The sequence below is a fragment of the Schistocerca americana genome, chromosome 3 (assembly GCF_021461395.2).
Source record: "Schistocerca americana isolate TAMUIC-IGC-003095 chromosome 3, iqSchAmer2.1, whole genome shotgun sequence".
Classification (NCBI taxonomy): domain Eukaryota; kingdom Metazoa; phylum Arthropoda; class Insecta; order Orthoptera; family Acrididae; genus Schistocerca; species Schistocerca americana.
In genome coordinates, this window is record NC_060121.1 from 469266984 (window position 1) to 469284472 (window position 17489).

A 17489-nucleotide genomic window follows, 5' to 3' on the forward strand; every position below is an offset into this window, starting at 1 on the left:
AAACCTGAATTTAATAGATCATGGGAAGTTAGCCAAAGATAAAATTTTTGCATCACACACACACACACACACACACACACACACACACACACACAAGTGTGTGTGTGCGCATGCTTTGATTAAAATAAAACATGACAAATAGAAGAAATTTGATTATCTCTGTTCACATCTTACAATCGTTCAGTGTGAGCACCCATCATCATGTGATAGTGTATGAAGTCAATAAAAGTATTCTTTCCACACTCTGACCAATACATACAGAATAACCAATGCTACACCTATTTTAGTCTTGTTTCTCTTGTCAATAAGATTAGACATAAGCAAATGCACGAATAGAATTTTTCATGTTTGAACAACTTAAGAGACTGAAGTAAGATTATGTCTTCAACAACCACTGATATTTTTACAGGTGAACACCCTGTCATTTTCAAGGCACAAACATAATGAGAGTGTGCTGTGCTGGGAAATTTAAATCCTCAGTATGTGGGGCTACACCCACCAAAACCATAATATGGCATATGCAGAAAGACAACACACACACACACACACACTGTAAACACATATAGTGCCACCACATAAACTAAGTCAGAAGTATCTATAGTGAACATTCATTACCAGCAGGTGAACAACCAGCATTAACTTTGTCCTTATGTTGTATGACCAGCAAAAGAAAGAGCAGGATTCCAAGTACAATTTAAAGAAAAATCTCCATCTCTATTTAACTATCAGAATTTACCCTAACCACCATCAAATCAGCTGTCAAGTTTAGAAGATAAATTTCTGGAGCATTCCTCATAAAAACAAGCTTAAGACAGAGTGACTGCCTATCACCATTACCATACAAATGGGCACTAGCCTACATAATGAGAGAACGGTGCAGCGTTAACCCAAGGAATATAAGTATCGAAAGCCCAAAATTGATACGAGTTTAAACTGCTTGGGATTTGCTGATGATCTTCCTCTCCAGCTGACAATGTTCAAACATCCAGACACCAGCTGCAGTCACTGCAAGAAATTGCATGGAAAATCATTAGGGAGGAGGGGGAGGGGAGGGAGGGAGGGAAAGACTGTAAACTTGTCATCTACTACTTGCAAGCAAAATTACAATCAAAAATCATTATCACAAACCACCTGGCTTAAACCTCTGCTAACCTGTCATGCATTGCCTTGTCTAAACTTTTCCCTTCTTTCTTCTGTCCACACCACATCTTCCCTTGTCCAGATGATGTACTGCCTTCTCACAACCCCCCCCCCCCCCCCAAATACGAATCTCTCTCTCTCTCTCTCTCTCTCTCTCTCTCTCTCTCTCTCTCCCTCTCTCCCCCTCTCTCTCCCTCTCTCTCCCTCTCTCTCTCTCATACAATCGCCCCCTTCCCCACTCACCCCCACCCCTCTCTCTCTCCCTGACCACACCCACCACCTGACAACCCCTCTCCCCCCCTGCCATTACACTTTTATCACCCAACCCCCACTCTCTCTGCCCTTACCCACTTACCACCCCACTGCCCATCTCCCCACACTTGCCCTCATAAACCCCCCCACCACCACCACCGCACCTCTCCCCCCCCTGCCCTTACCCCCTTACTGTGCACTGCCCCTCTCCCCCTGCCCTTAGCCCCTTACCCCACACTGCCCCTCTCCCCCTGCCCTTACCCCCTTACTGTGCATCGCCCCACTCCCCCTACCCTTAGCCCCTTACACCAGACTGCCTCTCCCCCCCTGCCCTTACCCACTCACCTCCATCCCCTCTTCTCCCTGTCCTTACCCACACACCCCCATCCCCTCTCCCCCCTGTCCTTACCCACACACCCCCATCCCCTCCCCCCCTGTCCTTACCCACACACCCCCATCCCCTCCCCCCCTGTCCTTACCCACACACCCCCATCCCCTCTCCCCCCTGTCCTTACCCACACACACCCATCCCCTCTCCCCCCTGTCCTTACTCATTCATCTCCACCCTCCCTGCCGTTATTCACTCACCCCCACCACCTCTCCCGCCCTGCCCTTCCCCACTCAGCCCCAACCTGCTTTCTCTCCTTGCCCTTCTCCACTCACCCGCACCCCCTCCCCCTCCCTGCCCTTATCCACCATCTCCAACCCCTCTCTCCCTGCCCTTGATGCTGCGGGAAACCTGCTTCTATCTGGCAACATTAAATTCAACTGGCAGCAGCAGTTCCTAAGAGACGACAATGAGTTTCAGGGATTCACAAGCTTGCTAACAGTGTCTCCCTCTCACCCCAACATCACAAACCCTGAGCACTGTCTAGCCTATGACACATCATTGCAGTCTATATGCCACTGAACTTGAACTGAAAATCATTTGTGTTATCAGTAGCAGTAAAATATTTCTGTTAGTAGCTAGTTTTGTAACGGTAAAAAATGAAAGGTATTCACTTAATGAAGGCTATAAATTAAAACTAATAGCATGTGCTTAAGAATATGGAAACAGAGCACTGACTGGCATTTCAACCGTCCACCAACAGAAAAAAAACATTCACAATTGGCGCGCTAGTACAGGAGAACAGAAAAAAATTAAGACTAAATGTGCCAAATGGCCAAAACTAGAAGGTGCCGTATTGAAATATATTGAAAGACATTGTCAAAATGGCACTGGAATTAGTACAAAAATGATTTAAATACATGCTTGTCCCTAGCACTACAGGTGAACTTAACAGACTTTAAGGGTTGAGTTGGTTGGTGTTACAGATTTATGAAGCGTCATGCACTTAGCAAGCAAATCAATAGCAAAATATCTTGGAAAATGCCACGGGAGGGTGAAGAGAAAATATTATCTTTCCATTGTTTTATTATACAATATCGAAAGAAAACCAGTGTGGAACTAAGCTGAATAGCAAACATGGGCAAAACTACTCTGATGTTTGATATGCTAAGTAACAGAGCTGTTGCCATGAAAGGTGCTAAAACTGTAATTATAAAAAACCAGTGGACATGAAAAAATGCACTACACTGTTGTCCTTTCATGTTGTGTTGACAGTGCCAAACTTCATCCAATGATCATTTTCAAGCACAAAACAATGCCAAAACAGTCTGAAATACCACCAGGTGGTGGTGTTCATGTACATGACAAGGGTTGGATAGATGAGGCTGGTATGAAATTATGGATTAACAGAATGTGGGAGAGAAGGAAAGGTTCTTTGAAGAAGAGTTCTCTACTTGTACATATCAGTTTAGTAGCCATTTGAAAAATTCTGTGAAAGAGAAATCAAGACACAGAAATACAGAGCTTGTTGTTAATCTGGGAGGACTTACTTCACAACTGCAACTTCTTGATGTCTCAATAAGTAAACCATTTAAAGTGAACATGAGAGAGGGATGGAACAAATGGATGATGGATGAAACACAACATGCATTCAGCTGAAGGGAGATTTAAAATGACCTACAATCAATCAAATAGGTGCGTCATTGGATAAAACACTCTTGGTCTAGAGCGAGAGAAGACATTATTGTTAAATTTTGAAGCAGTGCAACTTAAGTAATGCTCTTGATGGTAATGAAGACCATATTATATATGACAAGGGCATTGATGACAACAAAGAGGAGGAGGAGGATTTACTGGGACTTTAAAGGTCAATTTGGTTGTATAAATTAAGAGTTTTATTTTAGTTTCACTTTGCAATACAATCTAATGGCCAATGGCATTGCCGCAGTGGTAACATCGATTCCCATAAGATCACTGAAGTTAAGTGCAGTCAAAAATTTTTGTGCCAAAATTTGACTCCTAATGGAACAATCTAATGAATGGGAAAATTAAGATAATTAACAAAGAGGGCAAGGACATTGTACTGAGCTGGCTCAGTGCTTGGGATACTAATATTGTTGATGTTAAGGGAGTGACATGGAAGTATCAGCTCTAACATCATGTGGAACTGTTGAGTCTTAAGTAGCTGAAGTGCCAGATGGAATGAATGTGGGCTGTACCAAAGTGAGTAAGTATGTGGATAGCAAAACGTATGATTCAAGTCCAGTACTGTCTACCCCACTGGATGATAATGGGTGTTGTTTAGAGGTCATGGACCCTGGCCCAGATGTACTGGGAAAAGCGTATGCCACTGATTTTTGTGTAGTACAGAGTGGAACTGTAGATGATGATGATGATGATGATGATGATGATGATGTAGATACCACAGGGAATGCATAGTTGATATTGCAGATACTGTCGAAGGAATAGTACACACACACACACACACACACACACACACACACACACACACACACACACACAAATTACCTCAAAAGCAGTGTGAGTGTAGGAGAAGAAAGAGGGGATGTGTTGGTAAAGTGAGCGATTGAGAAGACAAGTCGAAATCTGTTGAGAAGTGTACACCTGAGGTTCAGAATGTAGTAGTAACTCGAGTACTGGGTCACAGACTTGCAGAGCAAGCTGCTCAAGTGTGCTGCTGCTAGCTGTTCTGTTTACAACACAACCACAGCTTGATGATCAGATGAGTGTAATGTAGGTGAAGGGCACAAGGCAAACCTGGGTGTAAATTTTCTGTCCAAACATTATACCAAAATTAACCTTTGGTGATTCACAGTGAAACCCAGACAAACAAAATTCCAGCTAGTATTAACTGTTGCCAGTGGATTGCTGTTGTTGCAAGGTTCATGCACCTTAAGGGACAAACTGATTAAACTGTGAACAAAACTGCTAAGGCTTAAAGCAAACAACATTGTGCTACAAGGTATCAGGAAGTTGCTTTGCGTGGGCAGGAGTACCTGACAGCTGAGCATTTCAGGGCAAATCCAGTCTGTGATTAGCAACAGAGTGAGAGAGTGTCTGTTGATGTATTCTGGGTGGTAGTACCATATGCATTCATATCTGAGGACAGATTTAGGAATACACTTTCTAAGAAAGCATAAGGGAAACTGTTGTTGCAATGGCAAAGTAACAAACAATGTTCCTAAATAACCGGCAAAAAAACCACCAGACAGACAAAAAAAGAAGCTGAGCATAATAGTTTAATGGAGTCTGTTCATATGCCTTTAAGGATGATTTGTCAGGGATAATTTATGGAGGGAAAGAGTTCAGTTGCATTATTCCTAGTTTGCAAGTGAATGATAATTGTTGTAAGCATGGCTATTCGCTATTTTAATAGGAGTAATGTTACGAAACGTATTCCCTACTATTTACAATGACGCAAAGAACTACTGCACAGGGCATGGGCCCACGGTTAGGGTTAACCAACAACACAAGAGATGCAATAGTGGCATAGCTAAGTGTAAGAGGACAATAACAGTTTTAAGTTGTGTCTTAAAAGCTTTCATGAAACTACTAACTGTAAAGGAAGACTTGGGTCAGTTGTGAAGAATGTAAGAAAAGTCAAGCCCAGGAGTTAAATCAGTACAGAAAATTCGTAGCCTTTAACCTTGCAGCTCAAGCTGCCTAGTATTTAAAGGAGAAACCTGTAAAATATTGTACATTGTGTCCATGTATGTTGAGTTCTGTTGCAGACCAGCCTGAGGTAAACAACCAGGGGCTTCTTTATCTGAAGAGCATTTTTGGGCATTACCAGTGAAACTACCTGCACTAGGTACACCAGTAGAAGGCAGTCGGAGGATGCATGTTTCCTGCAGCATCAGGGACTTTTCAGACAGCATGAGATAAATTAGGCCAGGCATTGTAATACTGCAACCAGACTGGTGAAAATGAACTCTTGCAGTGTGAGACAAGCTGTTGCCACATGCTCAGAATAAGGATTTGTCGTACAGAGTGTGGCTGGAAGCAGCCACATGGCACAACAGGTAGGCTGGGTAAGAGTATAAATGAACATTTATATGAGCCCAGGCATCAGCATTCCAGCAGTGCCAACAGAGATGGGAACGCCACACTGGATGACTGGATGCCCTTGGGTACCTTGCAACTGCTACTATTTCAGACTTCCACTGCCACACCTTCTGCAAGTGCCAAGTCCTCGACCTTCAACTTCATACTTGTCTTTTGGTGGGCTGTCACCTGGCGAACTTCCGGCAGTTGCCTGACTCCTGCCCTGGAGGGCAGCAACTCTAGACCCACACAGTTCCGATTCCCATCCTTCTGTCCTAGGTGCCTTGGCAGTCACTTGCAGGGGCGAGCTCTACTGTCAGAGTCTAGCATCCCCTGGAAGAAACACTGGAGCATCCAGCACTAGAGGCTCTGCTCATAGGTGGCCATATCCCAGTAATGAGACCACATGCCACTGTGTAAGACACTGCAGTCAGCATTTTTTTGGGGGGGGAGGGGGGGGGGGCAGCTTATGTGGCCTATGTCACAGTGCAGTAACTGTCAGATTGCAGTAACATTACCAGATGCCAAGTTTGTTTTGTTTGCCAATGATACAAATGTTGCAATAAATAGCAAATCAAGTGCAGTCTTAGAAAGATCGGCTAATAAAAAATTTGTGGACATATATCACTGGTTCCTAGCCATTTCTTTGTCTCTAAACTTTGAAAAAATACACTAGATGCAGTTCAGAATTTGTAAGGGGTGTCCCACGAGTATATGTCTAACATACGATGACAAGAAGATAGAAGAAGTGGACAGTGTTAAATTCTTGAGATTACAGCTTGATAATAAATTCAACTGGGCGGAGCACTCCACAGAACTGCTGAAGCATCTTAACAAATCTCTATTTGCTATGCGAATTGTCAGACATAGGGCATATAAAAATGAAAATGCTGGCAAACTATGCTTACTTTCACTCCATAATGTCATATGGGATTATTTTTTGGGGTAATTCATCAAGCCAAGCTACAGTTTTCTGGGCCCAAAAATATGCAATAAGAGTTACATGTGGTGTGAACTCAAGAACATCCTGCAGAGGCCTGTTTAGGGAATTAGGGATAGTAACTACTGCTTCCCAATATATTTATTCCTTAATGACATTTGTCATTAAAAATATATCACTTTTTCAAACCGACAGCTCAGTTCATGGAATCAATGCTAGAAATAAGAATAATCCTCACAAGGATTAAAGTCACTTACTCTTATACAAAAGGGTGTGCATTATTCAGGAATTCAGATTTTCAGTAACTTTACGGCAGCCATAAAAAGCCTAACAACCAATGAAATTCAGTTTAAGAGAAGCGTAAAGGATTTATTGGTGGCCAACTCCTTCTACTCCACTGATGAATTTCTTAGTAGAACCAACTGATTTTTTTTGTGACATCTGCACAATTTCAGTGCACTAATGTGTTTATTCTAAGTAAGTACTGTAGTAGTTGTATTGTATGGTTATTACCTTATAAACAAATAAAAAATTTAGATTTTAAATTAAGTGCATTAATGCTATATTAGTAAATGAGTTTTGTAAAATGATCCTTTCATATAGTGTTCACTAAAAATAAATAAAAAATTACAATCATTCCACTTGGGACCTGTGGAAGGTATATTAACTTATTTGTTTTAGTTGTAAATATTTGTCATGTATTATTGTTTTTCTGACATGTTCTACATCCTGGAGGACCTCCTCACTATGGATCAACTGGAAGGAAAGTAGATTAGATTAGATTTAATCTGCCATCATATGCTGCCTCTCCACATGCTGAATGGGGCACATCACCGCCTCCACCAAAACACTGCCATTGTACACAAATGAGCGTTAATAAAATGTTTTAACTTTTTGATGTTGTCAGTCCGAACTATCAACAGCCTGTTTCCACAACCTCCACACACTGCCATGACCCGACTCCAAAAAAAGTTGCCCTACATTTCTGGACCACTTCAGTGTTGTTTGTGTGAATGTATTTTTGCCAGAACAAGAGCATGAGCTCAAAAGCTAGACTGAATACTATTTTCTGTTACATGCATCCATGCGCCAGACATCAGTCCGCTACTGGTGAGTGGTTGCTCTTCTCTTATTTTACATATTTTTCCATCCAGGAATTTCCATTATTGTCATGTCTTAAGCCTGTGTCACACGGAATAAATTTTGTTATAAATTACAGCTCATATGTAGGCACCGCTGACTGTTATGCTACTTGCCTGCAAGGAGCTTTCCATGTTTTTCGGTGATAGTTCTGATACTACCTCCATTTAATATTTTCTGAATGTTACCTGTGCAGGCCAACAAGGAGTCTTGCTGGGATGGAACATCACAAGGTGCAAGGTGGGCCCCATCACAAGTGTCACCGCACTAGGGAGGCGTTTCAGGTGAAAATTAATATAAAAGCGTCAGTTAACTCCACAGAGCAGAAATACAGCAGTATTGCTTGAATAGATGCATATATGGAAGAGTAGTGTTTAGATGCTGAGAAAGCAGCCACCCCTCAGCCAGGTAGCCTATACAGTGATGTGCACCACCTAGCAAACTTACAGTGATGCTTACTGCGTGTAACACAGGCTTCACAATAACTGTGTGTGTGTTATATGCATTTTCATATTGTTCTTCACCATTTTGAAAGAATAATATAATCACTTGCATTCTAATGAGTGGAATACAGGGGTGGTTTGAAAAGTTCTCGGAATCACCATGAGAGGTCAGCACTAGCGCAACGAGTTGTCCACGTGATATTTACTGGACTGTTGCCTGTAAACATGTGCCACGTCAGTGCTCTTGGAAGAGAGCTGTGGCAATGGTGTGGCTCTGTTGTTGTTCCAATATGGGGATCTGCTACTTCATTTTCAGCTGTTGCCAAGTGGACAAAGGAATTTAAATTTGGTCTGGAGAGCTTAGATGATGATCTGCACAGTGGCTGGCCAAGACATGTCACTACTCCAGAAATCATTGCAAAGTGCACAAAATTGTCATGGAGGATCACCACATGTCATCTGAAAGGGTATATCTCATTTTAACTGAATAATTAGAAATGAAAAAAATTATCTGCGAGATGGGTGCTGCGACTCTTGATGGTGGGTCAAAAACGCATGAGAAGGTACATATCAGAACAATGTTTGGTCCGTTTTAGGAGAAAAGAACAATATTTTTTGCACCAGCTTGTGACCACAGATGAAACTTGTGTGCGCTACTATGCCCCAGAGATAAAACAACAGTCAAAGCAGTGGAAAAAAGCCACCAAAGAAAGCAAAGACAATTTCTTCAGTGGGAAAGGTCATGGCATCAGTGTTCTGGGATGCGAAGGGGATTCTGTTTGTAGATTATCTCCCCACTGGGGAAACAATTACTGGAGAATACTATGCTAACCTCCTGGACAAATTGCAACAAAAGATACATGAGAAAAGACCAGGTTTAGCAAGGAAGAAAGTCCTCTTCCATCAGGGCAATGTGCGCCCGCACACACGAGCCGTCTCCATGGAAACGTTACATGAACTAAGGTAAGAATTGTTGCCACACCCGCCTTGTGCACCTGATATGGCTCCAACTGACTACCATCTCTTCCCAAAACTGAAAATTTTTCTTGGTGGACAAAGATTCACTTCAAATGAAGAAATGATAGCCGGAGTTGACAATTATTGTGCAGGCCTGGAGGAAACTTTTTTTGAGATGGGATCAAGGCACTGGGACATCGTTGGACCAAGTGCATTAATCTACAACAAGTCTACACTGAAAAATAAGAAACGTTTCAGTGTTGTAAGTACCTTTTTTTTTTATTCCATTCTGATAACTTTTCCAACCACCCTCATATTTAGAAAGACAATGATTTCAATTCAGTCTACAAATATTTCAACAATAATAAAAAAGGAACAGCAATAAAAATCTGCTTTTGTACGAGGATTTGTTATACATGTTAGTATTACCTTTGTAAGATGTGTAAACCAATTTCTGTATGTGAACAGAATATTGTTTACAAGAAGTGCTGGAAACTGCCTGAGTATCAGCTTCAACCCACTGACCCGAGACCTGGTTAGTGCTGTTTGAAAAGAACAGAAGTATCTTAACAAATAGGATAACTGTCATCATGAAGGTCACGAATAATATTAATATTACCCAGGACATATGAGATTGCTGATACGGTACAATGGTGTGATATTCAGGTGAGCCTATTTGTCAGTGTCGTCTTGAGCTTTTAGTGGTACAAAATTGGCCTAAAACATGTACTTACAGGAATTGTGATAAACTGACTCAATTATGTACAGTTTAGAGAATGATTTCATTTCTTATGAATAAGGAGTCTGAATGGCATATATCAAATAGAGGTTTCAGACTGCAATGGTGACCAATGCATCTTTAGAGTAGTGTACAAAGGTTTATGAAGCAATTTAAGGATGAAAATCTGACAGTGCATATAGTCACAAATAAGATAATCACACTCCACTACCACTGATGAAAAATGGTGAACAATCTAATCAGGGAAACCTGCAAAATGTACTAATCATGTAAATTAAACTGACACCTGGCACAGTGGCTCATTGAAGTGACCGTAAATGCATTTCCCATTTACAGTCACTCCCGTCAGGCACCACGCCAAGTGTCAACTTATTTTGCATGAATAATACATTACTGTAAAAGTAATCAAAAATCAATATCGTCAAAAGTGTTGCAAACAAGAACCACTGTTTTTTTTTTATGAATATGACGAACGAGTCAACAAGTGTGAGTGGGAAATTTCTGTGCTTTTTGTTTCCATCCAGACCACCATTTTTTACATTTGTAAACAATAAGATGTAAGGGATATAGCATGGTATGAATCATGAGGTGGAGTTAGGGGTGCATCAGATCCTCCATGGGACTCTAGTAGAGTTCTAGAGGAGATGGTACTTGCAAACCTTGAAAAATGAAAACAATAGACACAATTCCAAATGGAAACTTTGTCAAAGACTGAAACATATGTATTTTTAGTGGCAGTTGTTACAGTCTTAGATTTTTATGCTTTAGAAGAAAACTTTTGGAATGTAGACAGCTTTTGGAACAATATTTTTATCTATTGAGTAAGAAATGATTTTCCCTTCATTTCATAAACATTTATAAATAATCTTTTTTTAAGAATATTAAGCAAAAGCTACTTAGATCACATCTGACATTTGACACGGATTAATTTTCAGACTGGTTCATACATTTTGAGACTTTTATAACTGAAAAGACACCATCTTTAAAAATAGTGAAATCCCTGGACTAGCAGGACAGAGCGGATGAGGTTATATTTGTGGAAAGGGGCCAAAATAAGTTGCTGTCAGTTGTATTCAACATGTAAGATTTAGTTGTGAAAACACACAATAAAATGAGCAAGAGCTAAAAACTCTGAAGGTTTTAATGAAAGAGCTCCATTGATTTAATTTAAATCGGCTGAAGGCCACATATGAAAAGCCAAGGTCCAAGGCCTAAGCAAGGAATTGAGGTACAGGAGTTCTTCTGGAAGTTTCAGTTCTTTTAAAAAAATTATTTTTTCCATCAATAAAAATGGGCTGAAGGCCTTAGCTTAAATCTCTCCCATAGAACTCGGCTGAAAGCCACACATTAAGCAAGAAGTGTGTTATGGCTTAAGGCCAAAACAAAGATTTTTCAATGTTAATTCTAAATAGGCTGAAAACTCAGCTGAAGGCCGCATATCAGGATAACAATTTAATGGCTTAAAGCCTAGGAAGAAGAGCTTTCAGTTTAAAAAGGCTGGGGGCCTTAGCTTAAAATATTTCATGTAAAGCTTGGCTGAAGGCCTCATACTAAAGAATAAGAATGTTATGACTTAAGGGCAAGACCAAAATTTTGAATTTTTTTAATTAAGAGGGATTAAAACACACCATGGAGAAAACAATGTTACAGCTTAAGGCCTAAAAAAACAGCCTTGCAACTTAAATGAGCTGAAACTCGGCTCAAGGCCACACGCTGTACTTAAAAGTAAAAGGAAATCACTATGTAAAACAGAAGGAGTGGCACTCAGAAGGTTACAAGGGTCAGCCTGGGAAGTAACACTAACGCACGCTTAGGTGAGACAGACAGCCTGACCAACAAGCTCATAATCGGAAGGCAACACACCCAAGGGACGGTTCACGACCGACCGACAATCTGACCGATTTCCAAAGGTCAGATCCAACTGCACAGAAAATGGAAAATATCAGACAATGAAGAGTAATCGAGATACCAATAACATCAAACTGGGCCTTATAATGATCAAGGCATCAAACATCAGTCAAGACAAGCTTAAAAGAATCCGAAAACACAAGTCACAACTGTCAAGGCACTACCAGAGGCTGCAGATTCTAGGCAAGAAAGCACACGATTTGTTATCACACGCGTCATGGGCTGAGAAAACTCCCGGAGACACTGGCTCGGACCCAACCATGCAGAGGGAACACAACCGACATCTCTGCACTGGAAGGAACCGACCCAAATACACGTCGTCGATGAGACGACTGACCGAACAACCAACCAACGGTTGTCCTCGCTGGTACAAATAACAACAAATCATAACAATCGAGTAAGTAATTACTCAACTTGAGGATCCTGCTTTGGAAGAAGGTGAAAAGTCGCTCACACAATTAGCATCTCCAAATGCAACAGTGTGTGCCCACCACCAAAAGCCCCCGTCTGGCTTCGCGCTGTGGAGACTGCGTTGCTGCTCATTTCCAATGAGCCAACTGGGTCCAACCACATCACAACTCGGAAAATGGTGTTCGTCCAAAGGATCCAAGACTCGCCGAGCAAACGACCAACAGCAGCCCACCTTCGCCGACAGCGGTCCCAGTGAATACTAACACCATACGTACTCGACTGTTGCTGGCTGCCAACTGTGAACTCTTCTTTGACTGATACTGGTGTCAGTGCTCAGTAGTCTACATGGTGCCATCCGACAACCAGGTGACCAACCATCCAATGGCCTTCTGTCTGTGTTGGTCACAGTCCCGGCGCACACTTGCACCATGCAGACAGGCCTGCTATTGACTGCCAACTCAGTGCCCGACTGCTGCTCTCAACTGAACTGACTTCCTTCAGACGGATGAATTCCCGGAGACACTAGCTCGGACCCAACCATGCAGAGGAAACACAACTGACATCTCTGCACAGGAAGGAACAAACCCAAATACACGTCGTCGATGAGATGACTGACCGAACGACCAAGCAATGGTCGTCCTTGCTGGTAATGGCTGTGCAGACGTCACTGGGTCTCCTTTCCCAACTGCACTGCTGCTGCGTCCTGACCACCCTCCTGGTCCGTCCCCGACTGCACTGCTGGTCCATCTCCAATTTACTTCCAGACAGACAATGACGGAAATAGTATCGGTCGCTCCAGAGATGGTATGAGAGTGCACTTATCGATAAGCACTGCTACTGCTGCTGTGCTGCTGTCACTCACGGACAAGTAAGGCAGGAAGTTAGTGACACCAGTAAATGGAATAGGAAAACGAGGTGGCAGAACCATAATAGAAGATGACAAACAATAAATGGGATGAACAGGAGCCGTGCACGGCTCAGATGTGCTCACCTGAATATCACACCACTGGACTACACCAGCAATCTCTTATGTCCTTGGTAATAATAATATTGTGACCAACTTTAAAAATAATGAGAAAGTAGTACTATTGTAGAGTCATTACCCATTTGTCTTACAATAAGCTCTATATAACAATATATCTGCACCTTAAAGAGTGTTTGTTCTCATGTCTTTTCTTAGATTACTTTTTAAAACATGGTGAAGATAACTTTTCATTAATACAGGAAGGAGTGAATCCCTTTTAGTTATTTTACATTAATCTGGTGCTGCTAGATGAAAAATAAATGGGAGCATGACTGATTTGGGATACTCCAGATCAAAACAGATTTACTATATCATGTGAAAAAAACTTTATATATATATATATAAACAAAGATGATGTGACTTACCATACGAAAGCGCTGGCAGGTCGATAGAAACACAAACAGACACATACATACACATAAAATTCAAGCTTTCGCACGCAACAAACTGTTGCCTCATCAGGAAAGAGGGAAGGAGAGGGGAAGACGAAAGGAAGTGGGTTTTAAGGGAGAGGGTAAGGAGTCATTCCAATCCCGGGAGCGGAAAGACTTACCTTAGGGGGAAAAAAGGACGGGTATACACTCGCGCACACACACACACATATCCATCCACACATATGCAAACACAAGCAGACATATTGGTCTTTAAATATGTCTGCTTGTGTCTGCATATGTGTGGATGGATATGTGTGTGTGTGCGCGCGAGTGTATACCCGTCCTTTTTTCCCCCTAAGGTAAGTCTTTCCGCTCCCGGGATTGGAATGACTCCTTACCCTCTCCCTTAAAACCCACTTCCTTTCGTCTTTCCCTCTCCTTCCCTCTTTCCTGATGAGGCAACAGTTTGTTGCGTGCGAAAGCTTGAATTTTGTGTGTATGTATGTGTCTGTTTCTGTTTCTATCGACCTGCCAGCGCTTTCGTATGGTAAGTCACATCATCTTTGTTTTTAAATATATTTTTCCCGTGTGGAATGTTTCCCTCATGTGACTTACCAAACTAAAGTGCTGGCAGGTTGATACACACACAAACAAACAAACAAACAAACAAACAAACACACACACACACACACACACACACACACACACACACACACACACACACACACACAAAATTTTGTGTGTATGTTTGTGTGTCTATCAACCTGCCAGCGCTTTCGTTTGGTAAGTCACATCATATTTGTTTTTAGATTTATATATAGAACAATTTTATATGGAAATATAACAATGTAAAATATGCACATGAAAAATTTATACACACCATCTGTAGTGTCTACAAGTCTATGTGATTCATCAATTGTTTCACTCCTGACACTGCCGTGCTCACTAGCTTCATCTTCACTCTCTTTTCCCACACTGTAATAAAATTGTAGATGGTTATTAAATACGAAATGTAGTAGGAATGGACTTTATAGTATGGCATTTTGTAACAAGTAAATCAATTGACACTGGTGAATTAAATTTATGAATGAAAAGTACCGCACCTAATGAATTATAACAGCTTCCCATAAATTATACACAAAGCTCAAAGCAACTATACAATAATGTATGTTATATAAAAGATAATTAAATACATTAGGTACACACAAAAACCCATATACACTACCTGATCAAAAGTACCTGGTCATCCTTATGTAATGCAGAATTCAGCACTAGAGGTCATGAGAGGCAGATCTGTCATCATAGAATGAGATGGGAAATATCGTTTTCTCAGTAGAGAAGCAGTAACAGCAGGGCGGGTCAGTCACGAGATCACAGACTGTGGATGTCACTTGAGTAACAAATCCACCAGGCATTTCAATCCTTCTAAAGCTGCCTCTGTTGACTTTTGCTGGTATGATTGTCAGCTAAATCAAGCTCACGCAGACCTCGTGTACTGACAGACAGAGACCACCGAGGATTGCAAAAGGCAGTTATAAAAACATCTTGTGAAATCAGCAGAAATAATCATTTGCGAGTTCTAAAGTGCTATCAGCAGTTCAGCTAGCACAATTGTGTGTAGGAGTTGAAAAGAATGAGGTATAATGTTCAGACAATTCCTCATAAGTCACATATTTCTGTTGTCAATACTAAGCAATGTCCGAGTTGATGTAAAGAGCCACTGGATAGTGAATGAATAGAAAATGAAAACGAGTGATGAATAATGCAATATCTTGTTGAAATCCAATGACAGAGTTTAGATTTGGTGAATATATGAAGAACATTGGCTGCTATCATGTGTAGCACCAAAAATGAAGTAAGGAAGAGGTGTCTTTCATGCTTAGGGTGCAGTCCCCTTATTGTGCTAGAGAAAATGATACATGCAGAAGGATATGAACACATTTTACAGCATGGTGTATTGCATACAAAAAGAAAGAGTTTGGAGATGATGATGTTAGCAAGACACTGAACCACATAATAAAGCAGCATCTGTGAGGCAATAACTTCCTGAAATGGACTGGCATGCCCAGAGTCCTTTTTTTTGGTTGGGTTTAAGGGCGCTCAACTGCTGAGGTCATTAGCGCCCAGTCATTGTTGGTAGAGCACATGGAATCTGGTAAAACTCAAGGGGATGGGGGGGACACCAGAAGGACAGGTTTTCCACCAGAGGCGGTTACAAGGGTAGGAGCCAGAGGGTAGGGAAGGTGGTTTGGGGATTTCATAGGGATGAACCAAGAGGTCACGAAGGTTAGGTGGACGGCGGAAAGACACTCTTGGTGGAGTGGGGAGGATTTCGTGAAGGATGGATCTCATTTCAGGGCAGGATTTGAGGAAGTCGTATCCGTGCTGGAGAGCCACATTCAGAGTCTGATCCAGTCCCGGAAAGTATCCTGTCACAAGTGGGGCATTTTTGAGATTCTTCTGTGGGAGGTTCTGGGTTTGGGGGGATGAGAAAGTGGCTCTGGTTATTTGCTTCTGTACCAGGTCAGGAGGGTAGTTGCGGGATGTGAAAGCTGTTTTCAGGTTGTTGGTGTAATGTTTCAGGAATTCAGGACTGGAGCAGATTCGTTTGCCACAAAGACCTAGGCTGTAGGGAAGGGACCGTTGGATATGGAATGGGTGGCAGCTGTCATAATGGAGGTATTGTTGCTTATTGGTGGGTTTGATGTGCATGGATGTGTCAAGCTGGCCATTGGACAGATGGAGGTCAACATTGAGGAAAGTGGCATGGGATTTGGAGTAGGACCAGGTGAATCTGATGGAACCAAAGGAGTTGAGGTTGGAGAGGAAATTCTGGACATATGTAAAGGCCTTTACATATGTCTGCTTGTGTGTGTGTATGTGCAGATGGATATGTGTGCATGTGCGAGTGTATACCTGTCCCTTTTTCCCCCTAAGGTATGTAATTTTTCCTATGTGGAATGTTTCCCTCTATTATATCAGATAGTGTATTTGGTGGTGGTGTGTCTATATATATTACAGGTTGGAAATAACTCAGTACCACCCACGCTTTGAAAAATTCAATCACATCGTTCACTGGGCATCAAGTTTACCTCATCCACCTTTCACCTTTCACAAAAAGTATTCTGTTGCTTACCCAACCTGTACAATACCTTATTTCATCCCCATGCAAATCACACTACCAAGAACGCTCCAGGGATCATTTTTCTGCTGTGGCTCTCCCCCTCCTCCTTTCCACACACACACACACACACACACACACACACACACACACACACACACACACACACACACACACACACACAGAGAGAGAGAGAGAGAGAGAGAGAGAGAGAGAGAGAGAGAGAGAGAGAGAGGTATACTATGAATGAAAACAGCCTCATTATTTACTGCCTAAAATAGTCACCATTAAAGTAAAAGTAACCAAAAACACTACCATGCTATTGTTAAAGTGACTCAAGTTATTCAATACTTGTACTATTTAGTTCCTCCCCTACGCACTAGTTCTGAATTGTAAAACTGGACACTATCTCTCCAGCACTATCTCTCCAGCACTATCTCTCCAGCACTATCTCTCCAGCACTATCTCTCCAGCACTATCTCTCCAGCACTATCTCTCCAGCACTATCTCTCCAGCACTATCTCTCCAGCACTATCCCTCCAGCACTATCCCTCCAGCACTATCCCTCCAGCACTATCCCTCCAGCACTATCTCTCCAGCACTATGTCTTTTTCTACCATATCCTTGGACTAAACCCCCACGCAAGC

At 41.9% G+C, this 17489-nt stretch overlaps 1 protein-coding gene across 2 annotated transcripts in view; it reads right to left on the bottom strand.

Moving 5' to 3' along the window:
- LOC124605138 (phospholipid-transporting ATPase ABCA1-like) overlaps positions 1-17489 on the bottom strand; it is a 423943-nt gene that overhangs the window by 112439 nt on the left and 294015 nt on the right. For both annotated transcript variants that reach the window (XM_047136621.1, XM_047136620.1), the window contains 2 exons: positions 14602-14696; positions 9695-9807 (listed from right to left, as the gene is read on the bottom strand). In XM_047136621.1, the coding sequence (XP_046992577.1) occupies positions 9695-9807; positions 14602-14696 (208 nt within the window). The remainder of the gene's footprint in view (positions 1-9694; positions 9808-14601; positions 14697-17489) is intronic.